Raw genomic sequence first — 17,500 nt, 5'->3', positions numbered from 1 at the left:
CTTTTCCTCTAATGTTCAACTTTTTTCAGCTTTAAAACGCCCACAGCGCTCCTCCAAAAACAACAGACGCCACCAGCACTAAACGCCAGGTGTGTTCATTAAAAGAGGAGCACGTTTAGCGCGTCCTTACATAGAGAATGAATTGCAGAAAGACGCTGGCAGCTCCAAAAACGCTTTTGGGCTGAATGACTGTATAAACCTTATATAACCCCCCCCCCCCCCCCTTCCCTACAGTTCTGAACTGTGAAATTAGCTATAGAGACGAACAACTTTTTTTTGAATGGGGCGGGCTGTTTATTTCTACTGTAAAGTCGGGCATTTTAACATGGGGGTGAATAGGGAATTACTCCCTTTTGCAGCCAGCCTCAAGTGGCCATTTGAGGAACTAGTGTGAAGATAACGAATGGGCACAGGTAAAATATCATTGTTCAATAATTCAGCTCACCTGCATCACTAGCATGGCCATCCTCTTTGTCACCGGTGTCATCGCCTCTGAGCTCTGTGAGCTGGAGCAAAGACAGCTCTTTAGGTAACTGTAAATTATACAACAAAAAAGAACTCCAAACAACATCTTAAAAGAAAAATATATATTCTACGTTTTTTATAGTCATATTACCGTAATTATCTACTCAAACGCCTGGCAAAATGATAACTGCTCCTTCACAGCCACTGAGACTGTAAAAGCAGAACCCTGCAGTGTAAACAAACATTGTCCCCAAACACATCAACAGTGTTGCCGCAACAAATTGATATTGTATGCTCATATATTGGGGCGGCTTTAGCTCAGGAGGTAGAGCGGGTCGGCCAATGACGCAAGGGTTGGCGGTTCGATCCCCGCTCCCTCCCAGCTGCTGTCGTTGTGTCCTTGGGCAAGACACTTAACCCTCCTTGCTCCCGATGGTGTGTAGGCACCCTGTGTGGCAGCCTGCCGCCATCGGTGTATGAATGGGTGAATCTAGACTATCTCCTGATTGTAAAGCGCTTTGGATAAAAGTGCTATATAAATGCAGGCCATTTACCATATCACTGTCGTGTGTCTGACTTGTCTAACCTGGAGATATTACCCCCAGAGGCCCTCTGGTTTACTAGCTGCAATCAATTCCAATCCCAGTGGGTTTATTTACTATTAGTTGCTCCACTCTTATCAAAATGTTAGATTGCAGGTCAAAGGGTGTGAGAGTCAAGGGGTTGACCATTTGCAGAAGCATGAGTAAAACCTGTTCAAACAGTTGGATCTTGATAGCAGTGACACATTGCATGATACAAAGGGATGTATGGGAATATCGGTTAGCCATTTCCGTCCGGTGTGCAGCTGTGGAGACAGCAGTAATCCGGGCACTAGCCACTGATCTGCTCTCCTGTTCTCACCAGCTTGAGGACGCCGTGGTCTCCCAGTCTGTCTCTGAGGACTGCGATGCTGTCCCGAGGGCAGTGGCCCGCGGTTTGCTGGACAGTGAGGGTGAGGGAGTCGGTCCCGGGACAAAACCTCAGCATGCCGGCACTGTCCGACCACACGCACCACACACCCACCACAGGGCGGACGGCCGGGACACGGGGCCTGATGGAGAAGAAGAATGACAGAAGCAAGATGAAGGCACGCGTGATGAGAATGAAGCTCATTAGTGCCACCACAGAGTGAGCTCGGTGAAGTCACAAATCAGCCAATCCCTTCTGAATCAGCCTTATCTCTATTATTGTCATCATCAGTCATCGTGTGCCCTCTTTGTTAAATCATTTGTAAGCGTTGGTCTGCCGTTCTATCTGACAAGCCTCAAGCTCTGTCTGTGCTCTGTTCTCTCTCTCTCTCTCTCTAGCTCTCTGTTCTTCTAACAAATGATTGCAAATGGAGAAGTTAAAGCAGCTACGAGCAAGATTTTCGATTGTTATTAAACAGTATAATTATAATATTGATGCATCACATCTTACCTATAATAGTAGCTGAGACCAAAGCCGTGTGAATCGGAGATTGCTCTCTTGATGATTATAGAGTCTGTGTCTGTCTACCGGCAGGCCGGATAAACCCGGAAGTGAAACGAAACGGTTTAGGGCAGCTGCCTGCTTCAACCATTTCGCTCTGACTAGCAACAGACCATAAACATGGAGAACGCCATGCAGGGGCTTGCTACTCTCGCGAACATCTCTCGTTATATTCTAACAGTTTGTTTGGAAGTAATTTTGTTATTTTGTGGTTATGGCCGAAGTGGCTGCCGCAAACCGTTTCATTTCACTTCCTGATCTGCCCCAGCCGCAGACAGACTAATCGTCTAGACAACACTGGCCGATTCACTCGGGGTTCAAGCGAGACTACTCGGCATTGGTCTCGTCTACTATTAGAGGTAAGATGTGATGCATCGATATTAAATTTAGACTGTTTAATAACAATCGAAAATCTTGCTCGTAGCTGCTTTAAAGGTCCCATACTGTGAAAATCGGTTTTGATTGGGTTTTGTGGTTTGTATAAACTCAGAGGCAGTCAGAGACTTGCCATGATTGTTGTCAGCATGTGTTTATAAGCCTGCATTTCATATGCATTTGAGTTCAGTAGCTTGACGCTCACTGTCAACATCACACCATATATACAGTCTTTGATCACTGCAACCACTCTGCTCTGCACTCTTTGCTGATGTAATTTGTCTGTTTGGAAAATGTATATAGTCATGATTTTTGGGTCTTAATACTATCTTAGTACTGTCCCCTGACCTGTGCACCCTCTGTACTTTCACAGATAGTTTCTAGCAGCTAATAATTATAATATGCATTTAAACTACTAAATGTTTTCATTCCCCCCCCCAAAAGGGTTTCTGTCACTATGACATTCTCACAAATAATTGATTGTTTCACTTTGGGATGGTTCGACAAAGACATGGACTTACGTGGCAAGCACCCTAAACAAGGCATGTTCTCCACCCCTCTGAGCCAGCTGGAGGGGTGTATCTCCCTCCTGATTGGGTAAGGTCAATGCCCTTTGACCTCTCGGCTGGTGAATCAGCAAACGGGAGAGATGGAGCAAATCCAAACGCACCGCAAGGTGGAGGAGGGTTTCTTTGGCCTGAAGCTCTACAACTAGAGAGAGAGAGAGAGAGAGAGAGAGAGAGAGAGAGAGAGAGAGAGAGAGAGAGAGAGAGAGAGATGTATTCAGGCAGAGGGAGAGACAAAAAAGTATGACCTAAAATGAATAGAATGATCGCATTAAAATTGAAATTCACATGACATTTTAGCAATTCAGCTGGCCCTCTTATCCAGCACCAACTTCTAATGACGGAGGTTATAGCGGTTCAGTGTCTTGCCCAAGGACACTTCAGTAGGACATATGGCAGTTGATGACACATGTTGACACATCGGCCGCGGTGGGAATTGAAGCGAACACGACTAGGCCATCTTGCAGACCATCTGCCAGCCTGTTGCCACATGCAGAAAAAGCCTCTCAAAGAGCAGACTGGCCTCGAGGTCGTTAAGAACCACCATCAGCCCCCGTTTCTGTTACTTTCCGTCTGAAACCGCCCTGTCACCTCTACAATGCCGCCGCTAATTCTGACCCGCTTATGAAAGACTGGCAGTGAATACAGAAAGTCTTCTCCTGTCAAAGTCCAGCAAACAAGAATGTTGTCATTGTGAAAATGGCTCTGTAAATAAATACTGCCCTGAAAGGCACGGGCCAACAGCTACTTTGCATTCATGCCTCACCCCTGTTTTTGCATGTTCATGTTTTAAAGCCATGAAGAAACACAAGCGAGCTGCCTGGCACCCAGGCTCACAGATGAGCTGGCACCCAGGCTCACAGATGAGCTGGCACCCAGGCTCACAGACGAGCGAGCTGGCACCCAGGCTCACAGACGGCATGTGGCCTTCAAGCGAGCTGGCACCCAGGCTCACAGAATAGCGAGCTGGCACCCAGGCTCACAGACGAGCTGGCACCCAGGCTCACAGACGAGCTGGCAGCCAGGCTCACAGATGAGCTGGCACCCAGGCTCACAGATGAGCTGGCACCCAGGCTCACAGATGAGCTGGCACCCAGGCTCACAGACGAGCGAGCTGGCACCCAGGCTCACAGACGGCATGTGGCCTTCAAGCGAGCTGGCACCCAGGCTCACAGAACAGCGAGCTGGCACCCAGGCTCACAGACGAGCTGGCACCCAGGCTCACAGACGAGCTGGCACCCAGGCTCACAGACGAGCTGGCACCCAGGCTCACAGATGAGCTGGCACCCAGGCTCACAGACGAGCTGGCACCCAGGCTCACAGACGGCATGTGGCCTTCAAGCGAGCTGGCACCCAGGCTCACAGACGGCATGTGGCCTTCAGGACAGGACGGAGCCAAATTAAAACGTATGGTTTTCCAGAAACAGTCAGTATCGCTTAAGTAAGAACTTAACCCTCCCATAGAGTATTTTGAAATGAAGTGTAAATGTAATCAATTTGATGTTATTTGTCTTTTTTCTCAGAGCCTTGTTGTACTGGAAAACGGTTCAGTGTGTTCTGGTTTGCAGTCTTTGCCACCTCCTTACAATGCTGAACCCAAATCTCACCTCGGATTTATGAAGATGGACGTCATCAACTATATCCCCAGTGGCTTACCTGGTAGAACGTGTCCCACAAAGGCTTAGTCCTTCACGCGGCCGACCCGGGTTCGAATCCGACCTGTGGTCCTTTGCCGCATGTCATCCCCTCTCTCTTCCCACCCTTCCTGTCTGCCCACTGGCCTGTCTAATAAAGGCAAAATGCAAAAAAAAACGATATCCCGAACTATATGAGCTCACTGAAAACCTCAGCGAAACTCAGATTGCACAAAGAAAATGATTTGTAATACTTTTGCACCAGCATGGCTTGATAGTGTGGAAAGATTACACTGCTTTAAAATAAGAAGAAGATCTGATGGGCAAAAGGCCAAAGGAACTCTAACAGAGCAGTGGTGGGAAGGAGCAGGAGTGCGGGTGTTGATGTGATAGAGACAGATTGGTTTAGAGCAAACATCTCAGCGGTCTGCGAGACCAGCCTCATCTCACTGTACAAGACTAATGGCAGTAATTGGCCCTTCTTTGAAACACACCAACCTCTGCCCGTCTGGCCGGTCCTACACCACATGTTATGAAAGAGTTGTGCTATACTAGAACGTGAAAGTGGAACGTCACTTCCTGCTTCAGCACTGTACCAGAGATTTTCATCCGCCATTTATTTTCCCATAGACATTTTGTAAAATGCTTATAAAATAGTTTTACTTCTTCGAACCAAACAGTTCAGCTAACGCTATAATTGGGAGAGACCATAGAACATTTCACTCGGACCAAAACTTAAAAAAACATTGATTTTCTTTAAAGCCGCATTTTCTCTACGTTTTGGCCATAGTGAAATGTTATGCGATCTATTCTGTTTCTAAATATATCTGTACCATTTGGTTTGAACCAGTAAAACTATTTTTATACGCATTTTACGAAATGTGTATGGGAAAATAAATGGCGGATGAAAATCTCTGGTACAGTAGTGCTGAAGCAGGAAGTAGGCGGTCACTTTGCCTCTCTATAGATACAGTCGGTCTGTGTGGGAACGCCCACAAAATGTTATACGGCTGGCGCGCGAGTGGGGTAAAAAACAACAACATACGTCTCAACCGGCTGACTCACCAAAGGACGATTCTAGAGCAGGTACATAGACGTCTGTTCAGATATGCGTTTTCTGCGGGGGTTCAATCCCTGTTCGTGTCTGCCTGGGCTGGGCTAGCAGCTAAATGCTAACTATGCTGAATGAGGAGAATGGGAAGATTTACCCTACCCTGACCACGCCTCCATCCAGCTACCCCAGCATTTATGACGAGACACCGACTCAACCTATAGACAGAGCCAGAGCCCATGTATGTCCCTGTTTGGAACCTGCTGACTGAAGGACATTACAATATCTTTGTAAGTTAAGATGATGATAATGATTTAATAATCATATATCTGTGCTTTTGAAGTGTCAGGAAGCATCAAGGAGAGGTCAGAAGAATACATTGTCCTTTTGTATGCTATTATACATGCTCTGTCCCAAGACAGCATAAAAAAATCCCCTCAAAAGTGACACAATCTACGCTTTAACGATGAAGGCAAAACCGCCACACTTCCTGTCTCATCCTATACATCTAGCTAGCTTGATGCTGCTACAGCCGGGAGCTTAACGCTTGGTTCACACTACAGCCGGGAGCTTAACGCTTGGTTCACACTACAGCCGGGAGCTTAACGCTTGGTTCACACTACAGCCGGGAGCTTAACGCTTGGTTCACACTACAGCCGGGAGCTTAACGCTTGGTTCACACCAAAAGCATCTCAGAAGCAGCACGTCACGGAAACATCGAGCAGCGTCGAGCAGGAAGGAGCCTTGCCATTCACACCAGAAGCACTCTGTTTTGCTCCACGCCTCGCTCTGTTTTGACCCTCCCGCGCAAGGGCAGGGCAGCGCTAGCTAACAGCGATGCTAACGCTAGCCAGAACTCTTGTCTGCTGCTGTTGAAAGTAGCTTTGTTTCCCCTGGATGAAATCGTCTGACACATTGTAATCCCATTTGTTTATGTGACTCTTGGCATGGCTTGTTAGCCAGGTAGCTACAGGTTACTGGGCAGGTAGCACTGTCTCGGGGTGGCTAGCCAAAAAGGAATAGCTACCTTCTCTCGGCTGTCTGTCTGTGTTTCTCCACTGCTGAGGGTAATCCATGTTAGCCAAGGCCAGGGTAATCCTCTCATCCAGCTCCCTGAGAGCAGCTTGGTCTTCTGCACGCGGTCCGATCGGCCCGTTCTCGTCGTCATGGTCTGATAGTCCAGGAGAGAGCTCGCCGTCGCGGCCACAGCCCCCCGCCCCTGTGGAACAGATGCTCAGGACCTCCAGGTAGCTCCGTGGGCTAAGCTGCTCCCTGTTGGCACTCAGGTACTCCGCTACCTCCTGGGCCGCGTCGCTGACGTACTCTAGAGACGCTTCGCCCCCGCATGGCTCCACTCGGTCCTCTGCGTGGACGTAGGCCGACACAGACACCACTTCAGCCAGGTCGTGGCCTGTGGGAGACGAGGACAATCACAATTGGGTTCAGCATCGACTGAGTTTGTGGGACATAACGTTAAGTCTACTGAGTACAGAGACGCCTGATATCACACTGAATTGTCAATGTCCTTTTCAGTCCCAGATTGATTAAGAATTCGAAAAGGACATTGAGAGTGCTGGCCTTTCTTCTTTTTTACTAAGTTTGCTTTGGCTCTGCACCTAAGTGCAGTTTTGGTTCCAGTTGTGCTCGCATTTGGTGAGTCTGGACTTTTAATTGATTTAAAACAGCCTTGATAGCAGCGTCTATGTCATCTATGGCGGCCGCCATTGTTATTAGCCATTGTTATTATTACTCTTCTTCTGCAGTTGACAACCGCTTGACAACGGCATTAGTTCCGCCTGTTGCGCTGTTTATTGGCACTGATTAGCTAATCATCACTCCCCCTCGGCGCTGATTGGCTAATCATTTGTTCAACCGAGGAAATTGCTGTTGCATATCACGATGCCAGACCAGAAGCAGCCGACACTCAACTCAGTGGAGAGGGCGGATTCGAACGTGTGGACCAGGCAAATACTGGACTTACCAGGAACCGTGAAGCCCAGCGACAGCCCGTCGCCTCTTCTCTTCCCCACAGTCACGTGTGCCAGTCTGGAACCTCGTACAACCACATAAAACTCCGCCTCTTCCAGAGCTACTGGCTCGTGTAGCGTAACATCGGCCTCCACCTGCCCCTAGCATGGGAAAAAGGAAAAGTCAAATATTTTAATCAGTCTTACAAGACATAAATCATTATCAAATCTGGGCTTCTTGCTCAATTAACGATATAATTGCCATATGGTCATGCAGGGAACACATTCCACATACATCAACACACTCCAGTGACTCCTCGCCAATTGAGAACAGGCTCCCGTTAGGAAGTCGCAGTCGCAACGTTGAGCCTGTCACTGCTACTTCTGAAGTGTGTGTGTGTGTGTGTGTGTGTGTGTGTGTGTGTGTGTGTGTGTGTGTGTGGGAGTAAGCTAAGCTGCACCCTATTTAGGCCCTGTACCTCACAATCTGGCCCTACTTTCGCAATGATCCTCGTTATTACACATCATTTACCGGTATCTTGTTTATCTAATGGCTCTGTCTCTCACTCTACCGCTCTCTGTGTTCATTCTCCCATGTTTAAGCCCTCCTCCACCCTCCTCCACCCTCCTCCACCCCCCAAACCACCCCCACAACTATCACACACCGCTGAAGATGAGAAGGGCGGGAGACAAATAACGACTGCAACCTGATCCCCGGATGAAAGACGCCCGGTCGCTCTGCAATGGAAAGCTGAGGACGGAGGACAGAAAGGTGAGGACGGAGGACAGACAGCTGAGGACGGAGGCCGCTGGAACCGCCCACAGCGTTTCACGCTCTGCGACAGTGAAACGCTGTGGGCGGTTCCAGCGGCAGGGGGCGCGAGGTAAATGGACCAATCAGACACGGAAATAGAGCAAGACAGCCTATCAAGATGCAGCGTCAAAGCGGCTTTTTCAGCAGGCAAGCCGCCGAGCGCTTCATGATGTGCACGTACCGTGACACACACACACACACACACACACACACACACACACACGCACACACACACACACACACACACACACACACACACACATTTACGACAGTGTTGGTCAGTCTGTCTACATGACAATTTTGCTGCAATAAAAATGACTAAAGTGAGATGAACAGACTGGAACTTTATCTTAGATAAAACAGATGTTGACAAATTTTCCTTTGGGGAGATAATTTGCAGTGGAACAAAGGTAATACATTGCAATACTCAATATATGACAATACTATTGTATTGTGACTTAAGTATCGTGATAATATCGTATCGTGGGGCATCTGGTGAGGCTCACTCCTAATTGATACTATATTGATGCTTTTGACAACCTTAACTGAATGCATCTTCCTATTGTACATAGCAGCAGGCTAGTTCCCACTAAACTGTCATAGGCCGACAGAGGCGTGTCACAGAAATGTAGGAAAGTGGTTTCCAGTGGTTACGAGGAACAAGTCAAGTCAATGTCTTTTTTCCTCGTTATTATTTTAGAGGTTACCAGGTTTATGGATTCATCAGTACAAAGAGGTTGGAGTTGATACTCAGTGTAGTTGATACTTGGCTCTGTGGACAATGGTTTTCTTGGAGAGATTGACCTTTCAAAGAAGGTGAGCTCACAGCACATCTTTCAAGTTTGAGAAGGATTGCATTCTTGGAGTTGCATGATTGTGAAATATCCTTATCACCTTATCATCTGTTTTCTTGTACTCAGCTGGGGTTTACTTTTCAGTGTGATTTATAGGACTGACCTTAACCTATCCTTGTTGTTGTTAACACTATAGGAGAAGATACTTATAATAGATACGTTGTTGGCTGCTTATCTGATTTATGTTTACATCTGCAATGAGGTAATGATAGCTTTCCTTCTCTAGCCAACAGGTAGTTTGGCGGCTTGTCCATACGGCATGGGGGCTCAGTGGTTAGCGCTGTTGCCTCACAGCAAGATGGTCCCGGGTTCGAACCCCGGTTCCATCCCAGGTCCTTCCTGTGTGGAGTTTGCATGTTCTCCCCGTGTTTGTGTGGGTTTTCTTCGGCTGCTCCGGTTTCCTCCCACCATCAAAGACATGTATGTTAGGGTTAATACTCCGGTCAGTAGCCCTGACAAACCTTAACTCATTCTCCGCCATTGGCGTCCATTAACGTTATTTATTAAGAGACCACGGGCTCTATTCTCCCACAGGCCATCGGCGCTATTACGGGCCTTAACCGCAAAAAAACGTGCCTTGCGCCTGTTTCGGCAAGATAGCAATAGGCTTTAGGCTGCCAAATGCGCTTTAGGCCGAATGGGCGTGGCGCAGTCCCAAAGTGGGCATGTCGGCGCTAAATACCAGCCTAGTCATATCTTGGGAGCTGGCCTACATTTAGCGCTTTGCGCTTTTCAAAAGCAGGCCTATTCTTTGCCTTCACTGCTTCTTCTCTGTCACCCTTCTCTCTCTCTCTCTCTGAGTTCCCAGCATGCATTGTGTTTCTTCATTTCGCTACTAAATAGCCACCAAATGAGCCAAAATAGATATAAAAGGTAGTTCTAAATTAATGTGTAATGGTAACACAGCCTGCCATTGTCAACATTTCAATATTGGACCAAATAAAACCTCGAAATGAAAACACCACCCTATGTGAAACATATATGTCCTCCTGGGCATATATATACCCCTTGTCGAGTTAACGTGATTTAGAGAAGTAACAGCGGAACGCGCTTCGGAACGCGCTTCTAATGGCATCTGCTATACTGTGATGTCCGTCCAATAACTTGGCCCTATTTCACATTTAGTTTTACAATAAAAACACATTTATGCAATGACTTGACATAATGTAGGGTATATTTATGTGCATCATCCTTCCTGCAGCAGGCGAGAGAAAATGATATCTTTCTGGACAAACTTTCACCAATCTAATAGGCTATATTTTTCTAGCTGATGCATAGAACATTATTTTCACTTTGATCTTGCTATAGTGTAGCGTATTTACATGCTTGCAGTATTGAAACTGCAGTTAGATTGGTTTGAGAAGCATAATAATATGGAATAATAGCCTATAATGCAGACAGACAGGCTGGATGAAGGGAGGGGGGGGGGGGGCAGAGCGTTTGGCTTTCGTCTGGTTTTGCGGGATCACTGGAATTGGAGCTAAAAAGGCAAGCGTGCGATTCGTTTATTGCACTTATCCAATGAGCATGATGGTGCATAATTTTACGCCTAAAAGGCGTGGTTGTAATGCTTTGGGCTGCATCTAGCGCCAGCACGACGATATCAAGTGCGCCTTTCCACGCCCACTGCTTTGATCTGCGCCTGCCGCTCGGCCTAGAAACTGCGCCGATGCAACGATAGGGGCCCACGCTTCCCCGCCATGGAACGTCAACAGGTGTCTTCAGCGTCATGTGATAGATGGCTGCCTTGGTCACCTTGTGAAATACTACAGCACGTCTCGAGTTGCACAGAAGCCACCACGATTCTGCAACAAAACCAGGAAGCAGAGAAAAGCAACAATCTCCCATCAGAAAAGCTCCATAACGCAGCTCCAGGCACTGCTCAAAGTGCTCCGGCAGCTTTTAGCGAGCCACGGACTCCATGACAGCGGGGCAGCCTGTCACTCAAACCTGAAGGATTTTTCTTTTCACCACGCTGCAGGCGCTGACAACACGTCCACAAGTCACTTGTCCTCAGGAATTAGTTCCTAAACTCTCACACCGTGTAAATCTCAGCCGGTAGATTTGCTCCTGACCTCCATACACAGACAACCACAGTCGCCACACCAGTTTACACTCGATACACTGCACGGGTATTCTGCTAGTGCTACAGTATCCAGAGCTGCTGGCTATATTTGAGTGCAAGAAAAATCAAGTAAAGCATGCATATCCACTTTGTAGGGCAGGTGCAGGACAATCCACCGATCAACTTGAAAGATAATATAGTCCGCACACTGCGTTGACGTGCTCCCAGTCAGTTTCTTTCTTGACGTTTCGATCAAAGGATCTCCATCAGAATCAAAATCCAAAAACCTTTTATATTTGAGTGCAACACATACTGGCACGCAGGCTAGTGAGTACAGTGATGTTACTCTTTAACTGAACGGACACTGTTGAATTAACGTCGTTTTGAACGGCTGACTGGTGATGGAGGTCTGGCTTAAGCTTCAGTTGATCAGCTAAGTGGTTCGCTGCCATCAATGTTATTAAGCTGGCTAGGCTGATAATAAAAAGATACCAATAAAAAAAAACTGTATGTTGGAGGCGAGCCATGATACTGTACTGTTCACTCGCCTGCTGCAGCTTTACTAAAGCTAGCTAAAACGTAGTCCTCCTAACCCTTTCATAAACGTTGACACTTATTTTAATTCTTTCATAAACTTTTATCCTTTTTTTTTTTTTTTTTTTAGTGGCACTTGAAATGTGGGTAAATGTGTTTAGGAGCAACAGCATATCTTTTGAAAACAATAACATTAATATCAGTCTCCTGCATGGCAGGGATCATTCTATGCTGTTTTTCAAAAACATTTGCATAACTTTTGGACACAGATTCTCGCAATAAATTAGATGTCCTTCTATTCAATTTTGCTAGAAAGGTTACCAACCAACGCATCCCTGATTTTGTTTTGTTTTTTGTTCTCACGTTAACATCCAGGAACTTCATCCGTTCTCTGTCCTTCTCTGTCTTCTTTACTTTTGGAATTGTCTTTGAGCCATTAGCAAGGACACAAAAGAGAGACATGAACACATAAGGTTTGATTTTGTTTTGATTGCACCACCAACTGGTGGCCGCGTGTCCATTCTAACCACTGCCATTCTTCAAACAATCAGGGCTTTATAAAGGTACGATTTGATCAGATATAATTTGGTTGATCCCAACTGTGTCTCTGCTGCCTTGGGGGAAGGGTAGGTGGTGCTAGACGTCAGGCTGATGTGATCTATGGCCTTTTCTCCAGGGCTTTCTCATGACTCTGTGACACTGACACAACCTGATCCACTCATGATGAAAAATGCAACACCTTGTGGTTTCATCTCAGGCCTCCCATATGGAAGCTGCTTACGTCAGGCATAATGTGTTAATTATGGAACATAAAAATGGATGGCTTTAACAAATACTGAATTGTAACTTCAGCCAAATCTAAATGGCAATTTAATTTCACCTGTTATACTGGATATTCGTTGTAGGATTACATAGAAATGGCATAATTAGTTGGTATCAATAATCGGCTGATCAAAAGGCCAAAAGCAATTCCAGCGACTAGGGCTGCAACTATCGATTATTTTCATAATCGATTAAGCTGACGATTATTTTCTTGACTATTTGGTCCAGAAAATGTCACAAAATGTTGAAGAATGTTGATCATTTTCCCCCAAAGCCCAAGGTGACATGTTCAAATGTCTTCTTTTGTCGTGACCAACAGTCCACAACCCAAAGATAATCAGTTTACTGTCATAGAAGACTAAAGAAACCAGGAAATGTTCACATTTAAGAAGCTGGGATGAGATCATTTCATTTCATTTAAAATTGTCCCCTTAAAAATGTCTATTCATCTATTATAAAGCATAATCTATTCATTGATTATTAAAAAATCGTTGCCGATAAACTTTCTGTCGATCGACCAATCAATTGACTCATCGTTGCGGCTCTACTGGTGACAATAAAGATGATCTGCCGTTAGCCATTCAGTGGGAAAAACAACAACAGATCTGTGGTCTGTGGTCTCCAGGAAACCAGCAGTCATCAGCACTTGAGCTGTTGGCCCTGATCTCCTGAGTGCTCCTCCACACAGGTGACGTCAGGGGAGCCAGCACCCGCTGCTGCTGCCGCAACAACAACAACATCTCCAATAACACAGCTCTGCTCAATGAGGAGAGACAGCCTCACAAACACAACAACAACAACAACAACAACAACAACAACAACAACAACAACAACACGCAGCTCTGATCAATGAGGAGGAGACAGCCTCATAAACACAACAACAACAACAACAACAACAACAACAACAACACGCAGCTCTGCTCAATGAGGAGAGACAGCCTCATAAACACAACAACAACAACAACAACAACAACAACAACAACAACACACAGCTCTGCTCAATGAGGAGAGACAGCCTCACAAACACAACAACAACAACAACAACAACAACAACAACAACAACACAGTTCTGCACAATGAGGAGGAGAGACAGCCTCACAAACACAACAACAACAACAACAACAACAACATACAGCTCTGATCAATGAGGAGGAGACAGCCTCACAAACACAACAACAACAACAACAACAACAACATACAGCTCTGATCAATGAGGAGGAGACAGCCTCACAAACACAACAACAACAACAACAACAACAACAACAACAACAACAACACGCAGCTCTGCTCAATGAGGAGAGACAGCCTCACAAACACAACAACAACAACAACAACAACAACAACAACAACACACAGCTCTGCTCAATGAGGAGAGACAGCCTCACAAACACAACAACAACAACAACAACAACAACAACACAGCTCTGCTCAATGAGGAGGAGAGACAGCCTCACAAACACAACAACAACAACAACAACAACACAGTTCTGCACAATGAGGAGGAGAGACAGCCTCACAAACACAACAACAACAACAACAACAACAACAACAACACAGCTCTGCTCAATGAGGAGGAGAGACAGCCTCACAAACACAACAACAACAACAACAACAACACAGTTCTGCACAATGAGGAGGAGAGACAGCCTCACAAACACAACAACAACAACAACAACAACAACAACAACAACAACAACAACACAGCTCTGCACAATGAGGAGGAGAGACAGCCTCACAAACACAACAACAACAACAACAACAACAACACAGCTCTGCACAATGAGGAGGAGAGACAGCCTCACAAACACAACAACAACAACACAGCTCTGCTCAATGAGGAGGAGATACAGCCTCACAAACACAACAACAACAACACAGCTCTGCTCAATGAGGAGGAGAGACAGCCTCACAAACACAACAACAACAACAACACAGTTCTGCACAATGAGGAGGAGAGACAGCCTCACAAACACAACAACAACAACAACAACAACACAGTTCTGCACAATGAGGAGGAGAGACAGCCTCACAAACACAACAACAACAACAACAACACACAGCTCTGCTCAATGAGGAGGAGAGACAGCCTCACAAACACAACAACAACACACAGCTCTGCTCAATGAGGAGGAGAGACAGCCTCACAAACACAACAACAACAACAACAACAACAACAACAACAACACACAGCTCTGCTCAATGAGGAGGAGAGACAGCCTCACAAACACAACAACAACACACAGCTCTGCTCAATGAGGAGGAGAGACAGCCTCACAAACACAGGAGCAGCATTAACACTATAGTATTATATGCCAGGTATGAAATGACAGAAAGAGCACTCTGTCAGTGACGTCCTGTTCTTTGGTCAAAATGTTCTACCTTTGTTCACACTGCAGTGTGCACTGCACACACACTAGGGATGTCATGTCACGATACTAGAATTTCTACTTCGATACCGATACCCAGGAAAATATCGATACTCGATACCATTTTCGATACCATGCGGCGGGATGACAACAACACATCAAGAGGCATAAAAAATAAACAAAGACAGATGGACGGACAGATGCACGCTTCTCCATAATCTAGACCTGATAAGATTCACTAAAAACTTTGACCTTACACAGCAGATTACACCTGATCTAGTCATCAGCCTATCATAACACAGCAGATTACACCTGCTCTAGTCATCAGCCTATCAGAATACTTTGAATTTGTTGAAGCAACAGATACCCACCAATGACAGGGAGGGAGAAATCAGTGGTATGTTTGATTTTTCATTCAGAGAAAGCACTGCTGAATCTGATGTTGATACATTTGCAAATGAGTATTGTATCCATTTCAAATGTTTAGTATTGATACTTATCGATACTATCGCTACCTGTTGCAAATGAGTATTGTATCCGTTTCAAATTTTTAGTATTGACTTTTATCGATACTATCGATACCTTTGACAACCCTAACACACACATACACACACACACACACACACACACACACACACAGAGATACACACACACCTAAAACAAACAAACAAACAAACAAACAAACAAACAAACAAACAAACAAACATATTGCCGTGCCTTTAAGCTTTGGCTTAGATCAAAAGTCATCCGAGCACTGAGGAGACGCAGGCGTGGCCAATTCTACCGACTGCTTCTTCATCACTCGAATTTGTCAAAGGAAAGCCTTGAACTCTGAGCATAGGAGAATATCTCCATGTGAAAATACTTTGAATATTTCCAAGTCACACAGCATACCAAAGTGAGGAGCGAGCTATGCACATCCCAGCTAAACGCAGATCAGTGGAGCGGAAGCCGAGCGGAGTCCTGAGGGTGCCAGTGAGTGCTGTACTGTGGTCCTTTCTCACACTCAGCTGAGGCACACATACCTCCCCTTCAATCTGCTGGACTAATCACATCGTTGGCCTACATGTCCAGAAGAGCTTCAGTAAAACGTGTGTGGTACCATGCAGCATCATACCGGACAGGGATGCTGATTGCCGAGTGTAGATTCCTTGTTGCATAATATGAAGTAATTGAAGAAGTGTACTATAGGTAAGACCAGAGCCGTATAGATAGAAGAGTCCCGACATCTCCATTCACTCCAATGGACCAGTTTTTTTCCAGGAAGTAAGGTCCTGGAACTCTTGAGTAAAAAAAAGCAGCACTGGCGAGTTGCAGCAAAATAGACAGTTTGTGTTGTACTTTGAAAGGGTTTTTCATCCCTTGAATCAAATTGTACATTATCAGCTTTATTTTAGCATGCAAAAGTAGCGCGGGACCCATTCCTGGCTGTTCATTGGCTAATGAGTCTCGCATTTTGGTCCTCCACTGACGCCACTCTCTCTCTAGAGGACTATAGGTAAGACGTAACCTGCATTGTGAAAGTTTCACTGATAGCGATGCATTTTGTAAGAAGCACGGGGGTTCATGTTGATTTGACTATTTGCATTGTCTGAGCATGACTTTCGTAAAAGGCATGTGTGTGTGTGTGGTGTGCTTGAGTTGCTTAAATCCAACCACAATAAAAGACTTGCAGGGTGAGCGTTTCCTTTTGGTGTGACATGTGAAAAGCCCGGCAAACACAATCACCTTCACCGCACGGCACTTGAGAGAGAGAGAGAGAGAGAGAGAGAGAGAGAGAGAGAGAGAGAGAGAGAGAGAGAGAGCGAGAGAGAGAAAATCATAAACCACATCACAGATACCCAAGTACCTCAAAGAGCACTTTGATATTTATCAAAGCTTTAGGCAGTTGAGCAAACGCAAATATAGCGCACAATGAGGATAAGTAGTGCTAATCTACCTCCTTTTATGAGTATGTAATTACTGGAAGTATCATATGATAGATAATATGCTACAAAGAGAAATAGGGAAGAGATTTCTCACTGCCAGCCAACAACAGCACACGGTCAGGGAGACCCATACTACTCGCTGCCTGCGATTCAATGTAGCCATTTATCCATTGATCTCACCTAGCCGTTTCTGCTATAGACCTTATTCGATTGACGTCACTCACGTACGGGCACGCCCACCGCCGCCATATTCTTGACATAGCGCTGCAGCTTTAAGTGACAACCTACTGTATGTGAGAGCAGCGTTTATAGGAAGCTAGCCGCCGTTAGCGTTACCTGTATCGTTCCAATTGTGTTCGGATGGTGACCTGCGTTAGGCATGGCTGTAGTATTGACAGCAATAAAGTCCCCGTGGTTTGTTTCTATCTCTACCGTCCTCAGACGTGAAGGGAGCGAGACGGAGGATACGTCAGCAGCACAGGAGATGTGTGGATAGTTAGGAGAGACAGGTGAAACTTTCTGACAGCTCCTCACAGCAAAGTCTGTT

At 45.9% G+C, this 17,500-nt stretch overlaps 1 protein-coding gene across 1 annotated transcript in view; it reads right to left on the bottom strand.

Moving 5' to 3' along the window:
- The window catches only part of arhgef28a (Rho guanine nucleotide exchange factor (GEF) 28a), a gene marked incomplete at its 3' end in the record, with an annotated part of 71,149 nt that overhangs the window by 49,779 nt on the left and 3,870 nt on the right, over positions 1–17,500 (bottom strand). The window contains exons 2-6 of the mRNA XM_083641105.1: positions 7,585–7,732; positions 6,631–7,014; positions 2,874–3,063; positions 1,369–1,558; positions 446–506 (exon numbers count right to left, since the gene is read on the bottom strand). Coding sequence (XP_083497231.1) covers positions 446–506; positions 1,369–1,558; positions 2,874–3,063; positions 6,631–7,014; positions 7,585–7,732 — 973 coding nt within the window. The remainder of the gene's footprint in view (positions 1–445; positions 507–1,368; positions 1,559–2,873; positions 3,064–6,630; positions 7,015–7,584; positions 7,733–17,500) is intronic.

Source organism: Poromitra crassiceps (genome assembly GCF_964638095.1).
Source record: "Poromitra crassiceps genome assembly, chromosome: 8".
Lineage (NCBI taxonomy): Eukaryota > Metazoa > Chordata > Actinopteri > Beryciformes > Melamphaidae > Poromitra > Poromitra crassiceps.
The sequence above is the reverse complement of the archived record's forward strand: the minus strand, read 5'-3'. Positions and strand labels throughout refer to the sequence as shown.